The 27068-nt window shown below is 39.0% G+C and overlaps 1 protein-coding gene across 1 annotated transcript in view; it reads right to left on the reverse strand.

The window, feature by feature from the left end:
* The window catches only part of EIF2B3 (eukaryotic translation initiation factor 2B subunit gamma), a 104855-nt gene that overhangs the window by 38810 nt on the left and 38977 nt on the right, over nt 1-27068 (reverse strand). Inside the window, exon 5 of the mRNA XM_054572128.1 lies at nt 18291-18402. Within this exon, the coding sequence (XP_054428103.1) occupies nt 18291-18402 (112 nt within the window). The remainder of the gene's footprint in view (nt 1-18290; nt 18403-27068) is intronic.

Here is a 27068-nt window from a genome sequence, read left to right on the forward strand (position 1 = left end):
TACTCTTCCAGTAAAAAACAAAAACAAAAATAACTTTGACTAGTATTCAAAAGAAAACAACATAACATTGGAGAAAAGCTACATGATTTTCTTATTAAATACTTGGCACAAATGCCTTTTACTTATGAATTATTAAAAACAGATGTCTTTCAGAAATAAAACAGGAATTTTAGAGCTGCAGAGATCTTTAAAGAACTAAGTCAATTTTAGTTGGGAAAACTGAGGCTTAGAGAAGCAAAGTGATTTGCTCCAAGTCATTTAGCTGGTGGTTTGTTTCAAAACTAAATTCGCAATTCTCGGCTTGAATTTCCAATACCATGTTCTTTCTACCAGCAACATTCTTTTCTACCACATGTAATGCCTCTCCAAGTCAGTAATGCATCAATTCCACATTTGGGGAAGTTTTCCTGCTTTCTCTAACTGCACTGAGGTGGTAAGAATCCAGGTCCATTGGAGGCAAGTTACACCAATACTACCTGATGACTAGACAGCGTGCTGGGAGACTGCCTCTGCACCTGACTATATAGGCTTAGTAGGACTCGTGCTCCAACAAGCGTCTTCCACTACCTCACTTTCTAGGACAAAGTATGCCTGAGGCCCAACAAAACAGAATGTTATCTTGCAACAAAGCAAACGCTTCAGCCTCTTTCAAGAAAGGCAGAAAACAAATGGATATAAATACCATTATTATTGTCCTTTTCTCCTACAACCACTATAAAAGTAAAAACAAAAACAAAAACAAAAAAACCCTTTAAAACAAGAGCTGCCTGTCTCTTCCAGATACTTACACAAAGCCCTTTTTTTCAAGAACACTTTGGTGTTTGCCCAGTAGGAACTAGCTCCAACTTTGGAAATTCAGTTAAAAAGAGGACAGAGAGTATTGGATTCTCATATTCAAAAGTGTTTAAAATCTGAATAGAATTAGCTTTTATCCACCATCTCACTGAGGCCAGGAGGAGCACAATGCCTCAGAAGGGTCATGGAAATGGGGAGAACATTTTACTGCTCATCTATCCAGCCTGCTGCCCTATTATGACTATACTTCAGAGTTCCTGAATCACTGGGGTGTAGATCACAAATTAGAAGAATGGAGGGAAAATACCTGCCAACAACCAAAAATGCAACCTAGCCTTAGGAAACCGGTAGAAGAGCTGGTCTTCATGGCCCCAGTGCTTACCCAAGGCCCTGAGCTCAACAGCTTTGCGGGAAAAATACACCGCCACCTGCTCTTCATTTTCACCTTACTCTGTTTATGTCCATCTTCTTTTCTCCCATCATGCTCAGACCTTCCTCTTTTATGCAGGCACTGGGATGAAGGCATTTACTAACAGGTCACCCTATGGAGCCATAAGCTCGTTCCCAGGAAGGTTAAAGAGAAGTTGAAGACAGCCTCCGCCCTCTAGTTCTAACTACAGAAACATGACTAGTTTCTAAGAACTTACCATCTAAGCCTGATGACTCTAATACAGAGCAAAGCATAAACACCAGTGCTTGACAGTGTAAATGAGTAAGGTTGCTTGTTTCACATAACAGATAATCACGATTATTTCTTTCTTCATTTCAAAAGACACAATCCCTTTACCTTTTGAAGTCTTGTGAATTTAACAATACAATACTGTGATACATTTCAGGTTTTATACTTTAACTCTATCTTGCTTACTGCTATCAGATCATCTTTCCAGAATCCTGAGTTTGAACCAGCATTTCCCTCCTCAAAAAGTGTTTAATAATTTCCTGGTATTCAATGCTTTCCGTACCAGCTTAATTTTCTATCCTTATTTGCTAGTGCTCCCCAAAAGGAACCTTCTTTCTGGGCCAAACTGTTCCTAAACAAGTCTTGCACACTCTGTCTCCACACCTTTGCTCACAGCATTCTCCCCATACAGGATTCAGCTTCCCCTGTCTATTTCCGAATCTGATCATATCCATCCTTCAAGTTCAAATTATTCCACTAATTCCCTTGATCACCTCAGTCCCTAGAGATCAGAACCTCCACTGAATTCTGAGAACTGTTGGACATAATTGTTCAGTGTCCTGATATTTTTGCTATTGTTTGTTAATCTTTTTATGCATAATCTTGTCTTCCACCAAGGCTAATAAATTCTTTAATATAGTTCCCTGCATCAAGTATCCCCTTAAATACCAAAGGAGTGGGTTAACCAGAGGAGGAAACTTGATAAACATTTGCCAGTTGAACAATGTGTTCCTGAAAAGTAGAAAGCATGTATTAAATGGAAAAGGCCCAGTTCTGAACCTAATTAGATACACGATATGGAACAAGCCCCTCTTATGTGGCTTTCAGTATTATTATCTGAAGTGTAAGGGACTGGAGTAAGTGGCCTTCTAACTGTGGCATTCTATGATTCTAAAGTATCTATAAATAAGGTCATTTTCAATACATTAAGAGATATTATTTAATTGCATCTTATGGTGAGCTCTTCTAAATTACAAATAAATTCTTTTTTCCCAAGAACTTGATTTTGATAAATGGATTTAGAAAAAAAAGAAAAAAATTCATAATAAAACCCTTACACTTTTCTTCAAATTCCAAATCCAGTCAGCTATATCCCAACAGCTATAAGAAACAAGCTGTGTTAACAAGGTCCCATCAAAGCTACTCTTTATGGGGGGGAAAAAAGAATTTCAGTGGGCTGCCAGACTACAGCCTGCCAGTTGGATGAGCCTGCTGCCTTTTTTTGTACATAGGTTTGTTGTTGTTTTTTTTTAAGATTTTATTTATTTATTTTTAGAGAAGGGAGAAGGGAGAGAGAAAGAGAGGGACAGAAACATCAATGTATGGTTGCCTCTTGTGCTCCCCCAACTAGGAACCTGGCCTGCAACACAGGCATGTACTCTGACTGGGAATTGAACCAGCGACCCTTTGGTCTGGAGGCTGGCACTTGATCCACTGAGCTATACCAGCCAGGGCTGTAGATAAAGTTTTTGTTTTTGTTTGTAGATAAAGTTTTATTGGGACACAGCCACACTCATTTGTAACATATCTAAAGATGCTTTTGTACTATAACAGCAGAGTTGAATAAATGCAACAGAGACCATATGGTCTGCAAAGTCTAAAATTTACTATTTACCCTTTACAGAAATAGTTTGCCAATCCCTGTCCTATGCCCCAATGTTCATCACAAAGTGCCAAAGCCCTAGATTATACACCTTAAATCACAGCTGGTCACTAGGTCATTTCTCATTCATTCATTCATTCATTCAACAAATATTTACTGAGATTTCTTATTTCTAACTAAGTCCTTATTCAATTTCCCCTGCTGTAAAACAGCATATAATAGTATCTACTTCATAAGGTTATTGTGAAGATTATATAAAGCCTTTAACACAATGCCTGACACAAAATTTGAAAAATGATAGCTGTTGTCATCACCGCCATCATCATTATCATCATCCTTTCCTGACGTCCTAGGAAAAGCAGGCTCCTCTGACGGCCATGACCACCTATGTGACAGGAGAGAACCCTAACATCCCTGAGGCTTGACTTCGTAGCAGGAAAGAGCTTTATTATAACAGCACTCAGAATGGAACAGTAAAAATAGAGGGAATGTTCTGTTGATATGAAATGACAGTTGACCCCACCGTTCCCTGACACCAGAGATATCAAGAACTCATTATCTTTTCCAGGATTTATCAGGAAGACAAATAGGATTCAAATTTATAAATACCTCTCCTGAGAACTTAGAGCTTGCTTGCAGCCCCGAACACAAAGCAACAACATTAAAAGACAATGTGAGATTTCTGATCGGGAGGCTAGGATATAGAGCACTGTGGAAAGTTAAGGTTCTTGAGATAGTTAGATCGTCCTACATTATCTTGGTGGGCCCCAATGTAAGAGAGGCAATAGTCAGCTACGTACTTTAAACTGATAAGTCATTTAATTCCCCAGAATCACCCGGCCATAAGTGCTCACATGGTAACCATTTCGTTAGGCCTGACTGTAACACCACAAATCTAGTGGGCTGCCATTTGAGTACTCTAAGGTTTATTTGGTCCTGCAAATACAACTTTGGTGTTAGACAGGTGTGGCCTGCACTAGCTGTAGCCCTCTCCTTCCCCAGTGGACATGGCCTGCAGCCCCTAGAGAATGAGAATCAGCTCAAGCGGCAATTTCAGGTGCTGGATCCACTTTTATTACTTTTTCCATTTACTCCTGGAGAGCTGGAAAATTCCTTTACACTCTGACTAAACAAGTGACTCTCTCTTTATCAAACACATGAAACAGCACTCTTGGACCACAAATTCTAATAAATTGAGCAGGAATATCTAATACAATGGTTTTCAATCTCAGTAAAATAGAATCACCCAAGGAGCTTTTAAAAAGTGCCTGTACTATGCCAGACCAGACTTCCAGTCAATTTGGAGGTGCAGGTAAACATGGCCTGTCTCCTTGCATGACCACAGCAAAATTACAGCTAAACTACAGAACAAACATCACTCAAAACTGTCAGAAAATGGAGCTGTATGGAAGTCCAACAACTAAGGAATTAAAGAAACCACATTCATCCAGACCCAGACAAGTAGGAGGGCGGGAGGGACAGAGACGCAGAACAGGCTTGTGGTGGATATAAAACAGAGGGAGATCTCAGGAGCCAGGATTCCAGCCCCACCCAGGCCCCCCAGCCCAGGGTTCCAGCGTCAGGAAGATAAGTCCCCATAACGTCTGGCTGTAAAAACCAGCGAGGGTTGGGTCGGCAGAAGAAACTGTGGAATTCTCAGGCGTCTCCTCAGAATTACTCAGGCTCACTCCCGTGGGGCTCCAGCACTGGGGCAGCACCTTGAAGGACACCAGTGGCATCTAGAACAGAACTGAAGTGTCTCACATCAGGGAGAGGGCCGGAGAACAACTTTCTCCCAGACAGAACTGCAGACAGCAGCACTGCTCCTTTCCTGAGCCCTTCCCCACACATAGCCACAGAGAAGCAGCACCATAGCCGAGTCTCCACCAACCTTAGCTCACATGGTCAGCCCTGCCCTGAGGACTACCTAAGGCTTCACCCCATCAAACTTATGGGCCCACCCAAAATGGTAACACTGGCTTTTCCGTGTGAATGGCTGGGCTAGGCACAGGTTTCAGATCTTCATAAATCTGCTCAAAAAGCAACAGCTGAGCCCAGTCACCCATACCTCTTGCTGAGTGGCCCCAGGTCAGGCACTAGCAACAGTCATCTGCAAATGGTTTTATAGCATATGTCATAGGGCTTCAGACAGAACACAGGTGGAGGCTGACCTTGGCCTGCACCACCTGGAAATCTCCAGAACCTGCACACCCAGCAGACAGTTAAAGGCCACGGTGGAGCACCACCATCCTACCACCTCCACAAACCATGGAGGAAGGTGCTTTGTGGCCAGGGGTCACAGCCAGTCCTCCTTGTTGTCTGGACTGGGTAAATCCCTCCCGTTGACTTGCTGACAGCAATCACAATTCAACTACAAAAGGAGGGAGTACTCAGCTGACACGGAGGGTGTACCTTAAGTACTCAGCTTGGGTGATAGGGGAGGCCTATGCCACTGGACCCTACAGGACAGCTACTATATTAGGCCATGCTTCCAAGACATGGTGTCAAAGCAGCTCTGCATAATACATAGAAACAACCACAGGGAGGCTGCCAAAATGAGAAGACAAAGAAATATGGCCCAAATGAAAGAGCAGAACAAAACTCCAGAAAAAGAACTAAACAAAATCGAAATAAGCAATCTATCAGATGCGGAGTTCAAAATACTGGTTTTAAGGATGCTCAAGGAACTCAATGCGTACTTCAACAGCATAAAAATGACCTAGTCAGAAATGAAGGAGACACTAATTGAAATAAAGAACAATTTACAGGGAATCAACAGCAGAGTGGATGAAGCCGAGAATCAAATCAATGATTTGGAACATAAGGAAGCAAAAGACATCCAATCAGAACAGCAAGAAGGAAAAAGAATCCAAAAGAAGCGAGGATAGTGTAAGGAGCCTCAGGGACAACTTCAAGCAGTCCAACATTTACATCACAAGGGTGCCAGAAAGAGCAAGAAATTGGAAACCTATTTGAAAAAATAATAAAAGAAAACTTCCCTAATTTGGTGATGGAAATAGACATGCAAGTCCAGGAAGTACAGGGAGTCCCAAATAATATGGACACGAAGAGGATTACACCAAGTCTGCATAATTAAAATGAAAAAGGTTAAAGATAAAGACAAAATCTTAAAAAACGGCACGGGAAAAGCAGTTAGTTACCTACAGGGCCGTTTCCATATGACGGTCAGCTGATTTCTCAAAAGAAACTACAGGCTAGAAGGGATTGGCAGGAATTATTCAAAGTCATGAAAAGCAAGGACCTACAACCTAGATTACTCTGCCTAGCAAAGCAATCATTAGAATCGAAGGGCATATAGAGTGCTTCTGAGAAAAGGTACAGCTAAAGGAGTTTATCATCACCAAACCATTATATGAAACGTTGAAGGGACTTATCTGAGAAAAAGCCCTGGCTGGTGTGACTCAGTGGATTGAGCACCGGCCTGTGAACCAAAGGGCTGCTGGTTTGATTCCCAGTGCAGGGTACACGCCCGGGTTGCAGGCCAGGTCCCCAGTAAGGGGGCACGCAAGATGTAACCACACATTGACGTTTCTCTCCCTCTCTTTCACTCTCCCTTCCCCTCTCTGAAAAAATAAAATAAAATCTTTAAAGAAGAAAAAGAAGGTCAAAACAAGGAGCATTAAAATGGTAATAAATACATATCTATCAACAGCTGAATCTAAAAAACAAACTAAGCAAACAAGCAGAACAGAAACAGAATCATAGATATAGAGAACACTGGGATGCTGGTCAGTTGGGAGGGGTGTATAGGGGAATGGGAGGAAAAGTGAAGCGGTTACAAAGTGCAAATTAGCAGTTACAGAATAGGCTGGGGGACGTTAAGAGCAAGTACAGGAAATGGAGTTGCCAAAGAATTTATATGCATGGCCCATGAACATAAACAAAGGAAGGAGGACTACCAGAGAGAGGCAGGGGTGCTGGGTGGAAGGGGGCAAAGGGGGAGAAATTGGGACAAAAGTAATAGCATAATCAATTATAAAAAAAACTTTAAAAAATGCCTGTACTATGCTAGACCAATTAAATAAGAATTTCTGGGGTGGGGCTCAGGCACCAGAATTAAAAAAAAACAAAACTCTCCTTTGTTGAAAACTATTGTCCTTGTGAGAAGGGCATACAAGAAATCAATGCTTACAGTAGAATAAAGCTGGAAAGACTCTGACTGAACGGACAGAAACCTTTGGTACATGCTCAGTCAGGAGTTACAAGAGGCACAAATGTTATTAGATGACATACATGGTATTTATGCATTCAGAGGCCAATGAAGCAGATTTGCTTTCAGAAAAAGGAAACAAACTAATCACCCAGGCAGTTTATTTCTATAATTGAAAGAAAAATTCCTCCAAAGGTGAGAAAAGTTGCTTTACCAGGCAACCGTTAATTAATTCCACTTTCTAGAATTAATTACCTGGTTCTACCTCAGAATAAGTGTTTCTTATTTAAAAAAAAAACAAACCAAACTTATTTTTTTAAAAAAGATCACATTTGTTGTAGGACTATCATGGCTTCCCTATTACTGAATTCTTTATTTTGATCCAATTCTGTCTTCACTGTCAGTCTTTTTTTTTCTTCCCCAAGAAGGGTTCGTAGATGCCATATTCTTGATCCTTCATGTTTGAGAGTCTTCCTTCTTCTTCTTCTTTTTAATATCTGAATGATGTCTTCATTATTTATAGCATTCATTCTTCAGTTCCAGTTTCTGAGAACTCTGTGATATTGTTCCTCTGGTAATGAATGCTGTAAAGAACTTTTCTTTTCATGTAAGTGATTAGATTTTTGCTTCTGGATGCTTGAAGAATTCTTTCTTCATCCCTAAAGTTTAATAAGTTAACTAGGATATATGTGGCCAGATTTCCTTAGAATATCCTATACTCTTAAAATTTAGATTTTTACTTGATTCAGGAAATTTTATTGTATCGTCTTGTTTTTTAATTCTACAAATTAAATTGAAGTTGTATATGTAGTAGTAAGTAGTTTCTCACAGCTCACAAAGAAAAATTTCAGTCCTCCATTCCCCCTTCTCCCCATGGTGTTACCTAGAAGCACCCACTTTCAATTCTTTTTTTTTTTTTAAAGATTTTATTTATTTATTTATTTTCAGAAAGAGAAGAAAGAGAGGGAGAGAAACATCGATGTGTGAGAGAAACAGTGACTGGTTGCCTCTTGTTTGCCCCCAAATAGAGACCCAGCCCATAACCCGGGCATGTGCCCTGACAGGGACCAAAACAGCAACCTTTTGGTTCGCAGGCTGGTGCTCAAACCACTGAGTCACACCAGCCAGGTCTCAATTCTTTTAGCAGATCCATTTAGTACACACACACGCGCACGTGTATATGTATGTATATGTGTATGCATGTATGTACATATACATACAGGTCTATATATGTATATATACATATATGTGTGTATTTCCAACACTACTCTTATAATATTATTTCTTAGGTTTCCCAATTCAGATAAAATCTGTTGATTCCCCACTATGGAGGATGAGGATTTGGCTTTCTTTCATTACCAGCCTTGCCCCCATCACATGTACCCATACCCTGTAACTCCTACCTTCCCAGTATTATTGTTTCATTATTGTAGTTAGCTCAATAATCAAAGTTTAAGTTATTATGACTTTAGCTTTAGTTACCAGCTATTAACTATGAAAGAGGAAGTTTATCTCTTTTTCCCCTCGTGCCTCCAACACACTAACCTTCTCTTCCACCATAGCAAAGTGTTTATATCATAATTTTGGTTAGATTGAGTTGGTGATTACATTATTATGTATATATAAATATTAGTGACAGCGAAGCCATTTAGTAACTAATGATTATTTTTTTTTCCTACACATTTTTGTTATTTGGCTTGGCATTACTTAATTCTCATTTCTTAGTTTTCTAATAGATAATTAGCAATAACTCAATCCCAAACTAACCACCAAGTGCTTAAAACTCCTCTCAAAGTGTTGAGACACATTAAGTACTCTATCATTTTCACCAGAAGAAGTATGGTCATCTTGAATAAAATATTCCCAAAGCTTTGTGATTTATTCCAGTCTTGACTGGTTGTATAGATGCATACTGGGCGCACAGGTGTTATCCTGGAATCTGCCCTCATCGTCATCTTAGGGATTCTTTATCATATTTCCTATGTCTTTCTCTTTCTTAGTTTATGCTAGAGCTTTGGTGTTATATATCCTGTTGGAGCTTTCTGAAACAGATGCATGGAAAGCCAATGTCTGGAAAGTTCTTAGTCTACTCTCATACTTGATTGATAGTTTGGCTAAATATAGATTTAAGAATTTTGAAAGTGTTCTTTCCATTGTTTTATTGTTTCTAGTGTTGCTGTTAAGAACTTCAAAGCTATTTGTGGGCCAGGTCCCCAGTTAGCGGTGCGCAAGAGGCAACCACACATTGATGTTTCTCTCCCTCTCTTTCTCCCTCCCTTCCTCTCTGTCTAAAAATAAATAAAATCTTTTTAAAAATCTTTCTGAATAATGTTACTTATTTTGACATTTTCTCCTCTCTACATTAATATCTGTTTCCCTTGAAGTTGATTTAAAAAAACTCTAGCAAGAGAGGGAGGGAGAGAGGGAGAGAAACATAGACATTTGAAAGAAACATGCATCGGTGGTTTCTCACATGTGCCCCAAGTGGGGATTGAATCTGCAGTCTTTTACTGTACCAGACGATGCTCCAACCAACAGCCACACTGGCAAGGGACAAGTTGAATTTTTTCCCCGTACTAATTTGTTGTTGTTGCTTTCCTCTTTATTTGTTCTGGCCTCTAGATGTGGTAATTCTTGTGTTTTTTTGTCCAGGTTTAAGAGTGGCACAATAAATACCTGATTGGGAGCACTAAACATGTGGTGGGCTTTTTCAGCTTTGAAATTCAACGTTGAAATGTCTGTATCTTTAGGTCTTCCCTCTTAGACTGTCTGATACCAAAGAGAAGAATTCTCTTTTCTCCTTGCTTGATAGGTGCAGGCCTGGCTGCTACTATTAAGGGGCCAAGCAAGAGAAAGATGCTGAGGACCTCACAACAGAAGATTGGATTAACCCTCATTTTTTTGTGCTATACCTCCAACCTCATCTGATATTCTAATCCAGAGATCCTCTATTTTACCCTTTTTTGATAATAATCTCCTGTCTCTTGCTAGAGTTGTTAAGGTTTGAAGGGGGAAATCTGAGGATCTAACTACTTTTTGAACAAATTTTCAAGTAATCCTATTTTTAGCCTCCCTTCTAGTTGTATTTCTGTGCTGCCAAATCTTGACTCTTTCATGAGTTTTGCAGTGCACATAATGTTGTATCTCAGCTTTCCCCTCTGCTGGTTTAGCATTCAGCTTTCTCAGGTATGTTACATTGTCCTGCTTTCCTTCTTCCAAACTCTTGTTGTTGCTGTTTTCTTTTTCATCTTCTTTAGCCTTCTGGATTTACACCTTTTTAAAATGCCTTTCCCTGGCCAGATAGTTCAGTTGGTTAGAGTGTCATCCCAATACACTAAGGTTGCAGGTTTGATTCCTGGTCAAGGCTCATACAAGAGTCAACCAATGAATGCATAAGTAAGCGGGACAGCAAATTGATGTTTTTTCTCTCTCTCCCTTCCTCTCTCTCTCCAAAATCAATTAAAATAATAAATAAATAAATCCCTTTATTGTTGTTTTAGTGAGTCTCAGAAGGTCACTAATATTTACTAGTTCTTCTTTCTTTATATTAAAACCCTTAAATGAAATTACTTTACCAAGACATCCATATATCTTTGAATACATCTTTTGGCCACAGAATCAGTTCTTTATTTCAGAGACATTAATTATATTGAATTATCTTTGTCTTTTATTTCAATTAGATTCTCTGTCACTTTGAATCATTTTGCTTTTCATCTAAATTAGTGAATATCTCAAACTTTTCCTTTATAATTTTCAGTGGTGTCTATTATTCTGTTATTTTAAAATTTTTTAGTTAATTCTGTAATTAAGTTACTTGGTCCTCTATTTTTAGTTCTATATACTCTTATCTCATTTTGTTATCATCTCATTACTGAAATTTTATTTATTAAATCCACATTTTAATGAATTGTTTTATAATTCTAGAGTTGCACAGTTGTAAAAAAGTTCTTTCTGTTCATTGAGTTGTTTTTTTCAGGATAGGTTCCTTGTGTTTTTGGAGGGCTTTCTTCTTGCTTTCATTTTGTTTGTTGCATATTTGTACAGTGACATGATTCTTTTGGTTTTGTTCACAGTCGTTACATTTATTTTGATATAACATAGATGAATTCTTGTCTCTCATACTCCTGTGTCTGAGACCACTATCACATGAGTGGTGGTTATTTTGTATTATATGTACTTTTCTATGGCTTCAGGGGATGATGTGAGTGGGAGAGATGGAAGGGATCTAGGCGACACATCGAAGGTACTGTAGAGTCTTTGTTAGAAGATTTCTCTTTCCTGAGATTCTGTTAAATATTCTTATTCCATTCCACATAATTAAGGTTATATTCCATTCAGGTGATGGGGTAAGTCTCCAGCTTTGTATTATTTCACCTGTTCATTGTTTAGATCTTTTTTTTCTGTTATAGAGTCAGCTGTAAAGTTCATTTTTCCTGCTTCATCATTTAGTCCCCAGCAGTTGTTCCCACTGCTTCTCAGTCAGAAGGTAAAGGTTCATTTTGCTTCTTTCCAGACTTGGAGCTATTAATAAGAATTTGCAGGGTTTCAATAATACATTAGTATGGCTTCTGGGGAGTGGTGGTGGGGTAGAGATGGGAGCTTAACTTTATTTCTTTCTGTTACTTACTATATATAATCTTATTTCTTCCCTTGGTCACCAGTTTTTATGCTTTATTACAGTTAATTATCCTACCTTGTTTGCTGCTGTTGAAGTTTCTGCCAGTGTCTTTATTAATTTATTTTTCATACTCAGGAACTAGTGGTTGAAAATTCTGTGATACAATCTGAAACAGCCATTTTAATCTGGAAGTGATATTACATAATTTTTTTCAAGAGTTGTTTATTTGTTTAGCAACAATAATGTCTACTTTTTTTGGTCACTTAAACCTATTTTTACAGATGAAATAACCGAAACTCTGATATAGAATTCTAACCCATAAGGGTAGATAATTGGGCCAGTTGAGGCTAGTTATCTTCCTTTTCATTAAAATATATACTCTGAAATATGTCTTTTACCTCTGTTGCACTGGATAGCAAAAATAAAAAGGTATTTTTATTTATTTTTTATTTTTTAAAAAGATTTTATTTATTTATTTTTAGAGAAGGGAAGGGAGAAATAGAGGGAGAGAAACATCAATGTGTGGTTGCATCTTGCCCACCCCCTTCTGGGGACTTGGCCTGCAACCCAGGCATGTGCCCTGCACTGGGAATGGAACTGGCGACCCTTTGGTCCACAGGCTGGCACTCAATCCACTGAGCTGCACCAGCCAGGGCAAAAGTAAGGTATTTTTCTTTCCCAATTTACTCCTCTCACATTCATATCACCCGGGCTTTAAACATTTATTAGGCATTCCTATCTATTTGCATCAGGCAGTAAAACTCTGAGGAGGGTGGCTTCTGATAAAAAAAAGTCTACATTGGGCAAGCACTCAATAAATGCTGATTGAAGAAAATGTGACTGCATTGCCTATCCAAAAAATAGAAAATAAAAGTCTTGGTGAGGATGTGGAGAAATTGGAGCCCTTCTGTTGGTAGGAATGTAAAATGGTACAACTACTATGGAAAACAGTATGGAGTTTCCTCAAAAATTACAAATAGAACTATCATATGATCCAGCAATACCACTCCTAGGAATATATCCAGAAGAATTCAAGGCAGGATCTCCAAGGGATATTTGCCCACCAAGTTCACTGCAGCATTATTCACAATACCAAGAGGTAGCAGCAACTCAAATGTCCATCAACAAATGCGTGAATAAAGAAAATGCTGTACAGGGCTTCCAGTCAATGGTGGAGTAAAACCCTGGTTGGGTGGCAGGTGGTTAGAGCATTGTCCCGATAAGCCAAGGTTGCAGGTTTGATCCCCGGTCAGGGCACATACAAGAGTCAACTAATAAATGCATAAATAATTTTTAAAAAAGATGATAGAATATGTAAATGCAGTACTTGAATCCTCCCACAATCACATCAAAATAACAACTAAACTACAAAAAACCATTATGGAGAACGACCAGAAATCTAGCTGAACAGAAGTCCTATAACTAAGGGTATACAGAAGAATCCATGTTGAGACTAGTAGGAAGAGCACAGATATAGAACAGGCTAGTCCCACACCCAGATGTAGTAGTTAAAAACTGGGAGAGATATCTAGGCTACAGAGGGACCCCTGAGGAGCAAGGAGTCCTAGCCCCACACCAGGACCACAGGCCCACAGTTCCTGTGCCAGGAAGAGAAGCCCTTATAACTTTTGGTTGTGAAAACCACTCATGATAGTGACTAAGTAAGGCAGAGAGCTGTTGAAGTGTCATGCGTTCCTCTTAAAGGGCCTGTACACAGACAGACTCAGACTCACTTGCTCTGAGCTCCAGTGCTGGGATAGCAGCTTAAAAAGCACCAGGGACATAAAAGAGGAACTGAATTATCTGGCTTCAGGACCAGGACTGGAGAGGTGGTTTTCTCCCAGACAGAGGTGCCACAGAGGTCACTGTTCCTCTGCCAGCTCTTCCTCACAGCATAGGCAGGCAGGCACCATATCTGAGTCTCCATCAACCTGGATCACACTGTTCTCCCTCCCAGGTGATTCCCTGAGACCCCCACCCCACCCAACTTGTGGTCTCACCCAGGCTGTTTCCAGTCGTTTTCCCATACAAATGGACTGTCTTGGCTCATGTGGCAGGTTATCCTGAAATCTCTCAAAGGTTCACAAGCAGCATCTGGCTTTGGCATGCTCTGTAGCTCTTGCTAAGTAGCCCCAGGCCTGGTACTAGGGGCAGCTGGCCTTGGTTCACAGCTTAGCCTCTCTCAGGTACTTTCAGCCCAGCACGAGAGGCAGCCAACTGCGGGGGGTCACTTTGTAGCTCATGCTGGGTGTCCCCAGGCAGAGCACAGGTGGCAGTTGACCTTGGCTTGCACCTCCTGGGAGGCCCTGCACCTGGTAGGCGGCTTTAGACCATGGTGGAGCACCACACAACCACCCCCACGAGAAACATCCTCGAGACGTAAACTCATCAGGCAACAGAGCCCCACTGAAGTAAGTTCTGCTCTGTGGGGCTGGCCCCTGCATAGCACAGCGTCCGCTGTGGTCACGGCAAGTCCTCACAGCCAATCAGCCTGGGGATAAATGTTTCCCACTGATGTGCCAACAGCAATCAAGGCTCAACTATAACAGGAGGGTGCACACAGCCCACACAGGTGGCGCATCTGGAGTGTTCAGCTTGGCAACTGGGGAGGCTGTGCCACATAAGGGCCACTCTACCAATACCAGGAGATGTAGCAGCTCTACGTAATACACAGAAACAAACACAGGGAGACAGCCAAAATGAGGAGACAAAGAAACATGTCCCACATGAAAGGACAGAATGAAACTCCAGAAAAGGAAATAAACAAAATGGAGAAAAGCAATCTACCAGATATAGAGTTCAAAACACTAATTACAAGGATGTTCAGTGATCTCAGTAAGAACTTCAACAAAGAGATAGAAAACATAAAAATGGAGTTAGAAAATATAAGAAAGAACCAGTTAGAAATGAAGAATACAGTAACTAAAATGAGGAATACATTACAGGGAACCAACAGTAGAGCAGATGAGGCAGAGGATCAAATCAGCAATTTGAAAGATAAAGAAGACACCCAATCAGAATGGCAAAAAAAACCCAAAAAACAAAACAAAACAAAACAAAAAAACAAATCCAAAAATAGTAGGATACTTTAAGGAGCCTCTGAAAGAACTTCAAGCATACCAACATTCATATCATGGAGGTGCTGTGGGGAGAAGAGAGAGAGAGGAAAGAACTGAAAACCTATGTGAAAAATGATGGAAAACTTCCCTAACCTGGAAGAGGAAATACACATGCAAGTTGAGGAAGTGCAGAGAGTCCCAAACAGGATGGACGCAGAGAGGCCCACATGAAGACACGTCATAATTAAAATGCCAAAGGTTAAAGACAAAGAATCTTAAAAGCAGCAAGTTACCATAAGACTGTCAGCTGATTTCCAACAGAAACTTTGCAGGACATAAGAGATTGGCATGAAATATTCAAAGTGATGAAAAGCAAGGACCTACAACCAAAATTATTCTACCCAGCAAGGCTATCATTTAGGATTGAAGGACAGATAAAGAGCTTCTCAGACAAGAAAAAGCCAAAGGACTGGCCAAGATGGAGACATAGGTAGATAGGCTTCACCTCCTTGCACAACCAAAAGAGGAAAACAACCAATTTAAAAACAAAAAACAACTAGAACTTCCAGAAAATCAAACTGTATGGAACTCCAACAACCAAGGAGTTAAACAAGAAACATTCATGCAGACTGGCAGAAGAGGCAGAGATGGGCAGCTGGAGAGGAGAGGACAACTGGCAAGGTGGCAGCGGGAGGACTGGGCGGTCACACATTTGCATGTGGATAAACTGGGAGGAACAACTGTGGAGCGAGACAGACTGTGCAACCCAGGGTTCCAGTGCAGGTAAAATAAAGCCTCAGAACTTCTGTCTGTAAAAATCTGTGGGGGTCGCGGCAGCACGAGAAACTGCCAGTCTCTTGAAAGCAGGGCAATAGCAAGCAAGTGGCATTGTTCCCTCTGTGACCCCTCCCCCTACAGCGCCACAATGCAGCGAAGTGAGTTGCCCAGACCTAGCGAATACCTAAGGCTCTACCCCTTACAATGTGACAGGTATGCCAAGACAAAGAAATATGGCCCAAATGAAAGAACAGATCAAAACACCAGGAAAAAAACCTAAGCAATGAGGAGGAGATAGCCAGTCCATCAGAAGCAGAGTTCAAAACACTAGTAATCAGAATGCTTACAGAAATGATTGAGCACGGAGGCAAAATAAATGAAGACATTAAGGCTATATAAAGTGATATAAATAACAATATACAGGAAACCAAAAATGAAGGGAAGGAAACTGGGACTCAAACCAATGATTTGGAACAAAAAGAAGAAATAAACAACTGGAACAAGAATTCAAAAAAATGAGGAGAGGCTGAGGAACCTCTGAGACAACTTTAAATATTCCTACATCAGAATCATAGGGATGCCAGAAGAAGAGGAAGAGGAAGAAATTGAAAACTTATTTGAAAAAATAATGAAGGAGAACTTCCCCAAGCTGGTGAAGGAAACAGACATAGAAGTCCAGGAAGCTCAGAGAGTCCCAAAGAAGTTGGACCCAAAGAAGAGCACACCAAGGAACATAATAATGAAATTACCCAAGATTAAAGATAAGGAGAGAATCTTAAAAGCAGCAGAAGAGAATTACCTATAAAGGAGTTCCCATAAGACTATCAGCTGATTTCTCAAAAGAAACATTACAGGCAAGAAGGGACTGGAAAGAAGTATTCAAAGTCATGAAAAGCAAGGACCTACATCCAAAATTACTCTATCCAGCAAAGCTGGCACTTAAAATGGAAAAGTGCCTCCCAGATAAGGTCAAGTTAAAGGAGTTCATCATCACCAAGCCCTTATTATATGAAATGTTAAAGGGACTTATCTAAGAAAAAGAAGATCAAAACTGTGAACAGTAAAATGACAACAAACTCCCAACTATCAACAACTGAACCTGAAAAAACAAAAAAAAAACTAAGCAAACAACTGAAACAGGAACAGAATCACAAAAATGGAGATTACATGGAGGGATATCAGTGGGGAGGGGTAGGAGAGAAAATGGGGGAAAGGTACAGGGGATAAGAGACAAAGAAGGCCCCAACAATCTTACTTCTCGGTATTTATCTGAAGAAACCCAAAACACAAAGTCATATGCATCCATATGTTCACTGCAGCATTATCTACAATAGCCAAGACACAGAGGCAACCTAAGTGTCAATCAATAGATAAATGGATAAAGAAGTGGTGCACATATGCAATAGAATATGATTCAGCCATAAAAAAAAGGAAAAGAAATCTTGCCATCAGCAACAACATGGATGGACCTAGAAGGTATTGTGCTGAGTGAAATAAGTCAGACAGAGAAAGACAAATGCCAGGTTATTTTACATACATATACGGAATCTAGAAGACAGAACAAACAGACAAGCAGAAGAGAGACAGACTCAGATACAGAGAACATTTTGATGGTTGCCAGATGGGAGGGGCATTAGCGGGAAGGGTGAAAAAGGTGATGGAAATAAGAAGTACAAATTTGTAGTTGTAGAAGAGCCACAAGGATATAAAGTACAGCTTAGGGAACACACTCAATAATATTTTAATAACTATGCATGGTGTCAGGTGGGTAATAGATTTGTCAAGGTGATCACTTCATAAGTTATATAAATGTCTAATCACTGGGTTGTACACCTGAAACTAATATACTATTGAATGTACATCAACTGTAATTGAAAAATTAAAAAATTATTTAAAAAATTAAAAGAAATGTTAAAGAGACATAAAATGGAATATTATACAGCCTTAAAAAGGAAATTCTGACACATGCTACAACATAGATGAACCTTGAGGAAATTATACAAAGTAAAGTAAGCCAGTCACAAAAAAGACAAATACTTTTATGATTCCACTTATCTGAAGTATCTAAAGTAGTCAAAACCATAGAAACAGAAAATTGAATGGTATTTACCAGGGGCTGAGGAGAGAATGACAGTTGTTTTTGAACAGACATAGAAGTTTAAATTTGTAAGATGAAAAAGTTCTGGAGATGTGTTTCACAACAATGTGACTATACTTAACACTACTGAAATGAACACTTAAAAATGGTTAAGATAGTAAATTTTATGTTCTGAGTTTACGACAATTTTTTTTTTAAAGGAAGCTCTATAACATTGGCAGAAAAACAGCCCTTTTCCCTGTTCTCCCCACAGCTGCTTTGCCCCACTCCTATGCAGGATTTGACTCTACCTTGGCAAGAAAAGACACAGGGAAAAGCTAAGCTTTTGTGGTGGAGAAAAACCTTTCTATCTCATGGGAAAACATTCACATACTTTTGTTAATTTCACACAGTATAATCTAGTTTTCATTCCCTCTTTCCCATCCACTGGGTGGTTTTATTTTGTTTTAAGACAAGAAGAATTGCCAAGAAGAAAAACCCTAGGGCTTACTTCTGCAGGATGGATCCCTTAATGACCAGCTCTTCATCCAAGTCCGCTTCATTAACCATAAAGAGCAGCCTCTTTCCTGTGCTGTCCACTCCAATGAAGTCACGCTGCTCCACTGAATCATACAAAAGAAGGAAAATCAAACAAAGACATTTGCCCTGCTCATATGACTAAGTCAGGGGGAACAGGATACCTGTTCACATTTCTCTCGGAACCAAATACAAGATTGAGTGTTACGTAGCACATACGCATTACAACATTTAAAAGACAGGCAATCGAAAAAAATTTTTATTGCTCTAAAGGATATTATTAGGTTAACTGTGAATTTTGAATAAGTTCTGTATATTAAAGTACTGTGTCAATGTAATATCCTATTTTAAGAGACTGCCCATTTTTAACAGGGGGGTTGGAGGATGAGAGGAAAGGATATATATTTGATTTTTCTTTTTATATATATTTTATTATGCTATTACAGTTCTCCCATTTTTCTCCCCTTTATGCCCTCTACCCTGCACCCCCCTCCCACCAGCATTCCCCTCCTCCTTGTGGGTCACACATGTAAGTTTTTAGCTTCTCCATTTCTTATACTATTCTTAACCTCCCCCTGTCTATTTTGTATCAACTATTTATACTTCTTATTCCCTGTACCTTTTCCCCCATTCTCCCTCCTCCCTCTCCCCTTTGATCTCTATTTCTGTGATTTTGTTCCTGTTCAAGTTGTTTGCTTAGTTGTTGTTGTTTCTTTTAGGTTCAGTTGTTGATAGCTGTGAGTTTGTTGTCATTTTCCTGTTCATAGTTTTTTATCTTCATTTTTTTCTTAGATAAATCCCGTTAACATTTCATATAAGAGCCTGGTGATGATGAACTCCTTTAACTTTGTCTTATCTGGGAAGCACTTTATCTGCCCTTCCATTCTAAATGATAGCTTTGCTGGATAGAGTAATCTTGAATGTAGGTCCTTGTCTTTCATGACTTTGAATATTTCTTGCCTGCCCCTTCTTGCCTGCAAGGTAACTGTCTCCTTTTCTCTTGCTGCTTTTAATATCATATCCTAATCTTTAAACTTGGGTAATCTAATTATGATGTGCCTTGGTGTGTGCTTCCTTGGGTCCAACTTCTTTGGGACTCTGAGCTTCCTGGAGCTCCTGGAAGTCTATTTCCTTCGCCAGACTGGGGAAGTTCTCCTTCATTATTTTCTCAAATAAGTTTTCAATTTCTTCCTCTTCCTCATCTCCTTCTGGCACTCCTATGATTCGAATGTTGGAATATTTAAAGTTGTCCCTGAGGTTCCTAAGCCCCTCCTCATTTCTTTGAATTCTTGTTTCTTCATTCTGTTCTCGTTGAATGTTTATCTCTCTCTTCTGCTCCCAATCGTTTGTTTGAGTCCCTTCCCTTTATTGTTGGTTCCATGTACATTTTTATTTCACTTTGCATAGTCTTCACCTTTTCCTCCATTTTGCAACCATACTCAACCAATTCTGTGAGCATCCTGATTACCAGTGTTTTGAACTGTACACCTGATATATAGTTATCTGTTCATTGCTTAGTTCTATTTTTGAAGCTTTGATCTGTTCTTTCATTTGTTTCAGCATCCCTGTTATGTTGGAAGGGGCGGAGCCTTACTTATTCACCAGGGCAGGGCAACCTAGGTCACTGTGCTGTGGCGCTCTGTGTTGGGGAGAGGTCCGAGAGGGAACAATGCCCCTTGCTTGGCTCTCGCTCGCTTTCAGTCACTTCCCCCGTTACCCACAAGTGGGCCTAGAAGGGTGCTGACTCCCAGCTAGGTGGGTTTGTGTACAGGTTGTAGGACTCTGTGGGTCCCTTCAATGGACTGTCTGTGAGGTTGGGGAGTTCTTCCTGCTCCTGCAACCCCCACAGGTGTTTACAGCTAGAAGTTTTGAGGCTTTCTTTTCCCACACTGGAACCCTGGGTTGTGTGGTCTGTATCGCTCCCCAGCTGTTGCTCCCGGTTTATCTGCATGTGAATATGGGACTGCCTGGACCGCCAGCCCCCGCCTTGCACGCCTTGCACGCCTGGCCCACCAGCCATCTCCTTGCTGTGTGACCTCTCCACCCCAACTGCCCATCTCCGTCCCTCCTACCGGTCTGGATGAATGTTTCTTCTTTAGTTCTTTGGTTATTGGACTTCCATACAGTTTGATTTTCTGACAATTCTTGTTATTTTTTGTTTTTAAATTTGTTGTTGTCCTTCTTTTGGTTGTGCAAGGAGGCAAATTATATCTACCTATGCCTCCATCTTGGCCCAAAGTCCTAGGTTTGTGTTTTTCAAGGCAAAGGGAATGATGCCTACATCTTATTCTCAAATAGCTTTGAAAAATAATAATTATGTATAAAATATGTATGTGTATGATATATATTGAGTATATATTATAAGAGAGAGAATGATAAAACAAGTATTAACATTTGGGGAATCTGGGTGAAAGATATTTAAGTTCTTTATTCTATTCCTGTAACCATTTTATAAATTTTAAATTATTTAAAAAATAAAAAGTTAAGGAGGTGATGGATACATTAATTAGTCTGACTGTGGTACTCACTTCACAATGTCTACATATACCAAAATATCACCTTGTACATCTTAAATATATGTAATTTTTATTTATAAAACATAAAAAGTTAAAAAAAAGAGGGGGAGTCAAGATATTGCTTAACCAAATAAGTAGATGTATCACAGGCCCAATGTATGACACAGAAAGTACAGCTCTGACTGGTGTGGCTCAGTGGGTTGGGTGCCGTCCTGCGAACCAAAAGGTTACGGGTTTGATTCCATGTTAGGGCACACGCCTGGTTTGAGGGCCAGGCCCCACACTGGGGGCATGAGAGATGCAACCAGTAGATGTTTCTCTTGCACATTGATGCTTCTCTCCTCTTTCTCCCTCCCTTCCTCTCTCTCTAAAATTAAATAAAATCTTTTGTTTTATTAAAAAAAAGACAGATAAGAAAGTAAAAGAAACTCTTTCTTTGCAAATAATCACCTAGTTCTGCTCACTGTGAAAATGGGAATAACATTATTTAAGGACATCTACATTCAACCAACATTAACTATATGTCTGCTATGCACGAAATTTTATGCTGTTTATAGGAACATTCAAAGAAAATAAGGTACATATTTACGAAATCTACAGTTATCTCATAGATGGGGATTTTATAAGCTGCTCTATTATTGCTCTTTTCTGTGTTATATTTCTTCAGCCCAACCATATTATAAGCTCTTCAAGGCAACCGTTTTTGTCCACTTAACAAAATATGCTAATATTTGTATAGTATCTATCTATAGCTAACGAAAGCATTTTCACATAGAGGCAGCATAGCATGCATAATTAAGAAGAGAGCCTTTGAAGCCAGACCACTTGGGTATGAATACCATTTACTAGATGTATCTCTGTAAGCAAGACACCAAATCTTTCTGTTCCTCAGTTTCATCTGTAAAATGGGGATAATCATAGGCTTGTTATAAGGACTAAATAAATTAATAATGCTCTTACTTGATTCTCACAAAAATCAAAAAAAGCAATGATTTAATACCTCTTGGAAAAGGGAAAGTGAAAGTTGCACTTGAGGAAAAATATTATCTCTTAAGGATGAATGTCTCCTATTGACAGTCAATGACTTCCATGTAATTGAATGTGGCTTCCCTGTCAGCTTCAGGCCTCTTATACCTAGAACCAAATGTATTACTGAAGTGTATAACGTGTTTAGCTCAGGGGCTAAAGCATTCATTTCTTTGGATGGTTTCTGGTCATCATATTATACACAGTGTCTGAATCTGAATAGGGAGAAACTATCATAAAAAGTTATGTTATTTTTTTTCAATATATAAGATTGGTAAACTCCAAATAAGGAAGGGTAAATATGCCAATTTGAAGGTAAGTTTTACAGAGATTTTCAAAGCTAAAAAGGGCAGAGAATTTCAAACGCCATACAGCAGCTTTGACATATATCAAGTCATTCATCCATTACATGGAAACTTGAGAACATCAAGTCTGCAAAGGTCTGATTATGAGCCAATATTTTAAAAAGAAACAGAGATGTTATTTTTGGATATGATTAGTAGTGCTTACCCTGTCCAAGTCCTCAGGCCCACAAAAACCTTGAATTACTGAATGTCCTGGGAGCAACAATTTTCAACAAGTCAATTTTTTAGTTACGGTGCACTTCAGTCACATTCCCCTCACTCTCAGGTCCTACTTCTTGTATTTGCTTCTTTGTAGCTACCATAGTAACTGGTACCTCAGAATATGATACACATTATAGGGACTTGGAAAGGTTTCTGTTTTCCTTTAACAAAGAGAATTCCACTTTGAGAGAAGAGCAAATAACATTATAATGTTCATCCTATAAAGAAAGACCACACAAATACTGTTAAGAAAGCAGTTAAAACTATGAAGTTCTATTTTTTTTAAATTCTGTCATATTCAACTATTAATACTTTTTTCTACTTCTTTCACCCTTCTGTTTCCTTAATAGTCATTTACCTATACATTCATTCATTCAACTAATAAATATATTTGTGCATCTCCCCTGTGACAGGCATTATGTTTGGAGTGGGAATTCCATCTCATTTTGAGACCAGCATGATCCTCATGCCCAAACTAGAAAAACATAGTATGAGAAAGGAAAATGACAGGCATTTTCACGTTATTATATGAATATAAGGATTCCAAACAAACTATGAGCAAATCAAAACTATTAGTGTATGTAGCAGATTTAAAAGGATAACAAATTTGTTGCAGCTCTTCCCTTCAGGTAAGTTCTAGAATGTAAAATGGTATACCCACCATGGAAAATAGTATGGTGGTGTCTCAAAAAATTAAAAATAAAATTAACCATATGATTTAGCAACACCACTTTTGGGTACGCTGAATGAAAGCATACCCAAAAGAAATGAAAGCAGGGTTTTGAAGAGGTATTTGTATACCCATGCTCATAGCAGAATTATTCACAATAGCCAAAATGTGGAGGCAACCCAAGTGTACATCGATGCACTAATGGATTAGCAAAGTGTAGTACACACAAACAATACTATTCAGCCTTAAAAAGGAAGGACATTCTGCAATACGCTACAACACGAATGAACTTTGAGGACATCATACTAAGTGAAATAAACCAGTGACAAAAAACCCACAAATACTGTACATAAAGTAGTCGAAATCATACAGACAGAAAGTAAAATGGGAGGGAGGAAAAAATGGTGAATTATTGCTTAATAGATAGAGAGGCTGCAAAGGAGGGGAAAAGAGGAAGTTATTGTTTAATGGGTATTCAGCTTTACAAGATGGAAAAAGTTATGAAGATGGATAGTAGTGATTGTTGCACAACATTATAAATGCAATTAGTATCACTGAACTGTACACTTAAATAATGATGGTAAATTTTATGTTATGTAGATTTTACCACAAAAATTTTTGAAGAAAAAGAAAAACTGCTCACAGGAAAAAAAGAAAAAAGCGGTTAGCTTTAGTTGCCCATCCTTCATGTCTAGATCTAGGCTGGCCTAGCAATGAGCTTTGACTAAAGAGTGCAGAAGAAGTGACAGAGTGAGTTCTGAGTTTAGGCTTCAAAAGACCCTGTAGTTTCTTCTTGTACTGTCATAACCTGCCGCCGCCACCATGTGAACAAGCCGAGGCTATAGCCTCCTGTCTGGTAGAGACTAGATGGAAAGACAAGCTCAGCTGTCACAGCCGATGATGTAAACATCTTATTCTCAACATCTTATTGCGTCCAGCTATGGTGAGTAAGCTCTAAGAATAATTGCCTCCTGATAGTCACACCTTTCTGAATCCTCTCCCCTTGAGTATGGGCAGGCCTAGTGACTTGTTTCTAATCAAAGGAATATGGCAAAATTGATGAGATGTTACTTTCATCATTAGGTCACAGAAGTTTGTAACTGCTGTCTTGCTAGAAGGTTCTCTCCCTTGCTGGCTTTGGTAAAGCAAGTTGCTACGTGGAGAGAGGCTGTAGTGATTTTTAAAAAAATGAGGGCAGCTTCTGGCTAACAGCTGGCTAGAAACTGAGATTCTTGGGCCAGCTGTCCTTGCGGAACTGAAATTTTGCCAATAAACAAGGAAGCTTAGCAGAAATCCTTTCCTTGTGGAGCCTTCAGATGAGACCTCAGCTCTGGATGACACCCTGATTTCAGCCTTGTGAAAGAGTCTTGGATTATTATATCACTCTTTAAAGTACAGGCATATAAAGTGTTGATAAAAATGAAAACCAAATTTAAAAAAAGGAAGCTCACGCTACGGAGTCAGAAGTCATGGGTTGAAATTCTGTCTCTACTACTTACCACTAAAGTAATCTTGAGCAACTTTCTACAACATGCTCTTAGGCCATAAATGGATATAAAAACTTGGTAAATAACAAAACTATCTTGCTCCATTCACTGGATTTTAGCTTGAGAGCAAACCTTGATTATCTCTGTTTCCATATAGGGCTTAGCATAGATTTTACATATATTATGTCCTAAATGCAATGACTATATCAAAATGTAATGCATTTGTAGGTCAAGGATCTGATTTCAAACCCACTAGCCTGTTTGCACATAAGTAAACTGCTAACCTCCTTCTTTGCAAATATCGTGTTTTAAAATATTTTTCCTATAACTGAGACATTAAATTGTTCCCTGTATTTTGTACATGCATGGTACTTATCACATTGTGATTGATGGGTTCTAGGGACATTTGGACTTATTTCTGTATACTGTTTCCTCAATTATGAGAATTTCAGTTTTGAATATGTAGGAATTTCAGGTCACTTCTGTGGGACGTAATGAGAAAAAAAGGGTAGGGGAAGGAGTGGGAATTGAGAAGAGAAAAATTGATCAAGCAGAAGCCCAAGCGGGAGTAGAAGTTATTTTGTTTGTTGGTTTGTTTGTGTGCAGTACAGCGCAGAGAAAAATGAAGGAAGCTGAAGCAAAAGAAACATAGGCTCAGAACTGCGTACCAATGCAGTTCTGAGTGCAGAGTGAACTACGTTGATTGAGAGGTGACAGTCAACTGACAGCTTTCACGTGCGTGATTCAGTCTGGCTCCAGAGTTCTTACCAAGCCACTGTGCTATGCAGCCTCCCCACCTGTGTGGTTCAGAAGCACACTAATATATACTGATTCTAGTCTGGATCAAGAGTATATAACTCTGAAACTGGAGCGGAATTTGAGAAATATTACTACAGTAAACTGGGTTAAATAATTTTTCTAGAATTTTTCCATTTCAAATATCCCAAGAGACACAGTGCTACTGCAGAGATAACAGTCAATAATTTGTGTCATAAAATCATAATAGTGTAAAATATTTGCGCAGAGGAACATACCAAAAAGATAAGCCCCTTAATAAACAATATCTGGAATAAAGCAAAATAAATACACTATATTCTCATCAAAATTTAGGAAAAAAGGAAATCTAGAAGTTTCTAACAAGCAAGAGATGGTAAATGGAAATTAATGATTTTTACACATCACTGCAAGTTTAAGACATATGTATTATGGTATCACTGATATTCATTTTTATACATATTATTTTTACTGTTTGATTTTTGTGACTGCAAAAATTACATATATGAGGTCCTGGCCAGGTGGCTCAGTTGTTTGGAACGTCATCCCATACACCAAAACGTTGTGAGTTCACCTCAGTTAGAGCACACGTGGGACGCAACCCCTTGATGTTTCTCTCTCACATTGATGTTTTTCTCTCTCTCTTTATTCACTCCCCACCCCCCAAAATCAATAAACGTAACTTTGGATGAGGATTTTTAAAAGACTGAACATAGGAGATTTCTCAAAATGCCCTATGACTAGGGAGGGGTATAATGAACATTTGTCTGTCTACCCTTTAGGGTAGGAATTTTTTTTTCCTGTGTTTGGCATAACACATACCCAGTAACTGTGTTAAATTGATCTCTTGACTCATTTGCTTAATAAATAATATTAAGCAATGGTGGAATAATGGCTAAACACTGACAAGTGGCAGATTTTATATTTCAGTTATGGTACCCATTGCTGCAAAAATCAGTAAATAGGACCTGCCATATACCCCATTTCCCTGCACAGCTTAGCTGCGTTTCTGGGTCCCTCTTACACCTCTAAGTCATCCAATTTTTCTCTGAGAAGTTGATACCTAAAATAGCTTTTTTTTAATCACTAGTAAAAGATACATGTAGTCCTTCCAAAGAGGACTGTCTAGGCCTTTCAGGCTGCCACTATTAGTTTCCCTACAGACTTAAAAGCTATTATGTAAATAAAAACATTTTGATACTTTGTGGTCTTTAAAGGATTGCCATTTTACATAAAACATTAAAAAATTCCCTTTAAAAACAACATAGCCCTGGCTGGTGTGGCTCAGTGGACTGAGTGCCAGCCTGAGAACTGAAAGGTCATCGGTACGATTCCCATTCAGGGCACATGCCTGGTCAGGTCCCCAGTTGGTGGTCTGTGAGACAACCAATCGATGTATCTCTCACAAATTGATGTTTCTCTCCCTTTCCTTCTCCCTCCCTTCCCTTCTCTCCAAAAAAAAAATTAAATTCAATTTAGAAAACAAACAAATAAGTAAATAAATGTGATTTGTTAGGCTACAGGACCAAATTACTTCCCACAGGACTATTTTTGTTCTCACATAAAATATATATGAAACTGATAATGATAGTGGGAATAGTAATTACAATTTATTAAGTGTTTCAAGGAGTAAACAGAATGCTTTACAAACATCTTATTTCTCACCAAAAAAAAAAAAAAAAAAAAAAAAAATCCTGGAAGGATTCGGTTGCA

The sequence above is a fragment of the Pteronotus mesoamericanus genome, unplaced genomic scaffold, assembly GCF_021234165.1.
Source record: "Pteronotus mesoamericanus isolate MK-2021 breed Mesoamerican mustached bat unplaced genomic scaffold, CSHL_Meso_final contig_221, whole genome shotgun sequence".
Taxonomy (NCBI): domain Eukaryota; kingdom Metazoa; phylum Chordata; class Mammalia; order Chiroptera; family Mormoopidae; genus Pteronotus; species Pteronotus mesoamericanus.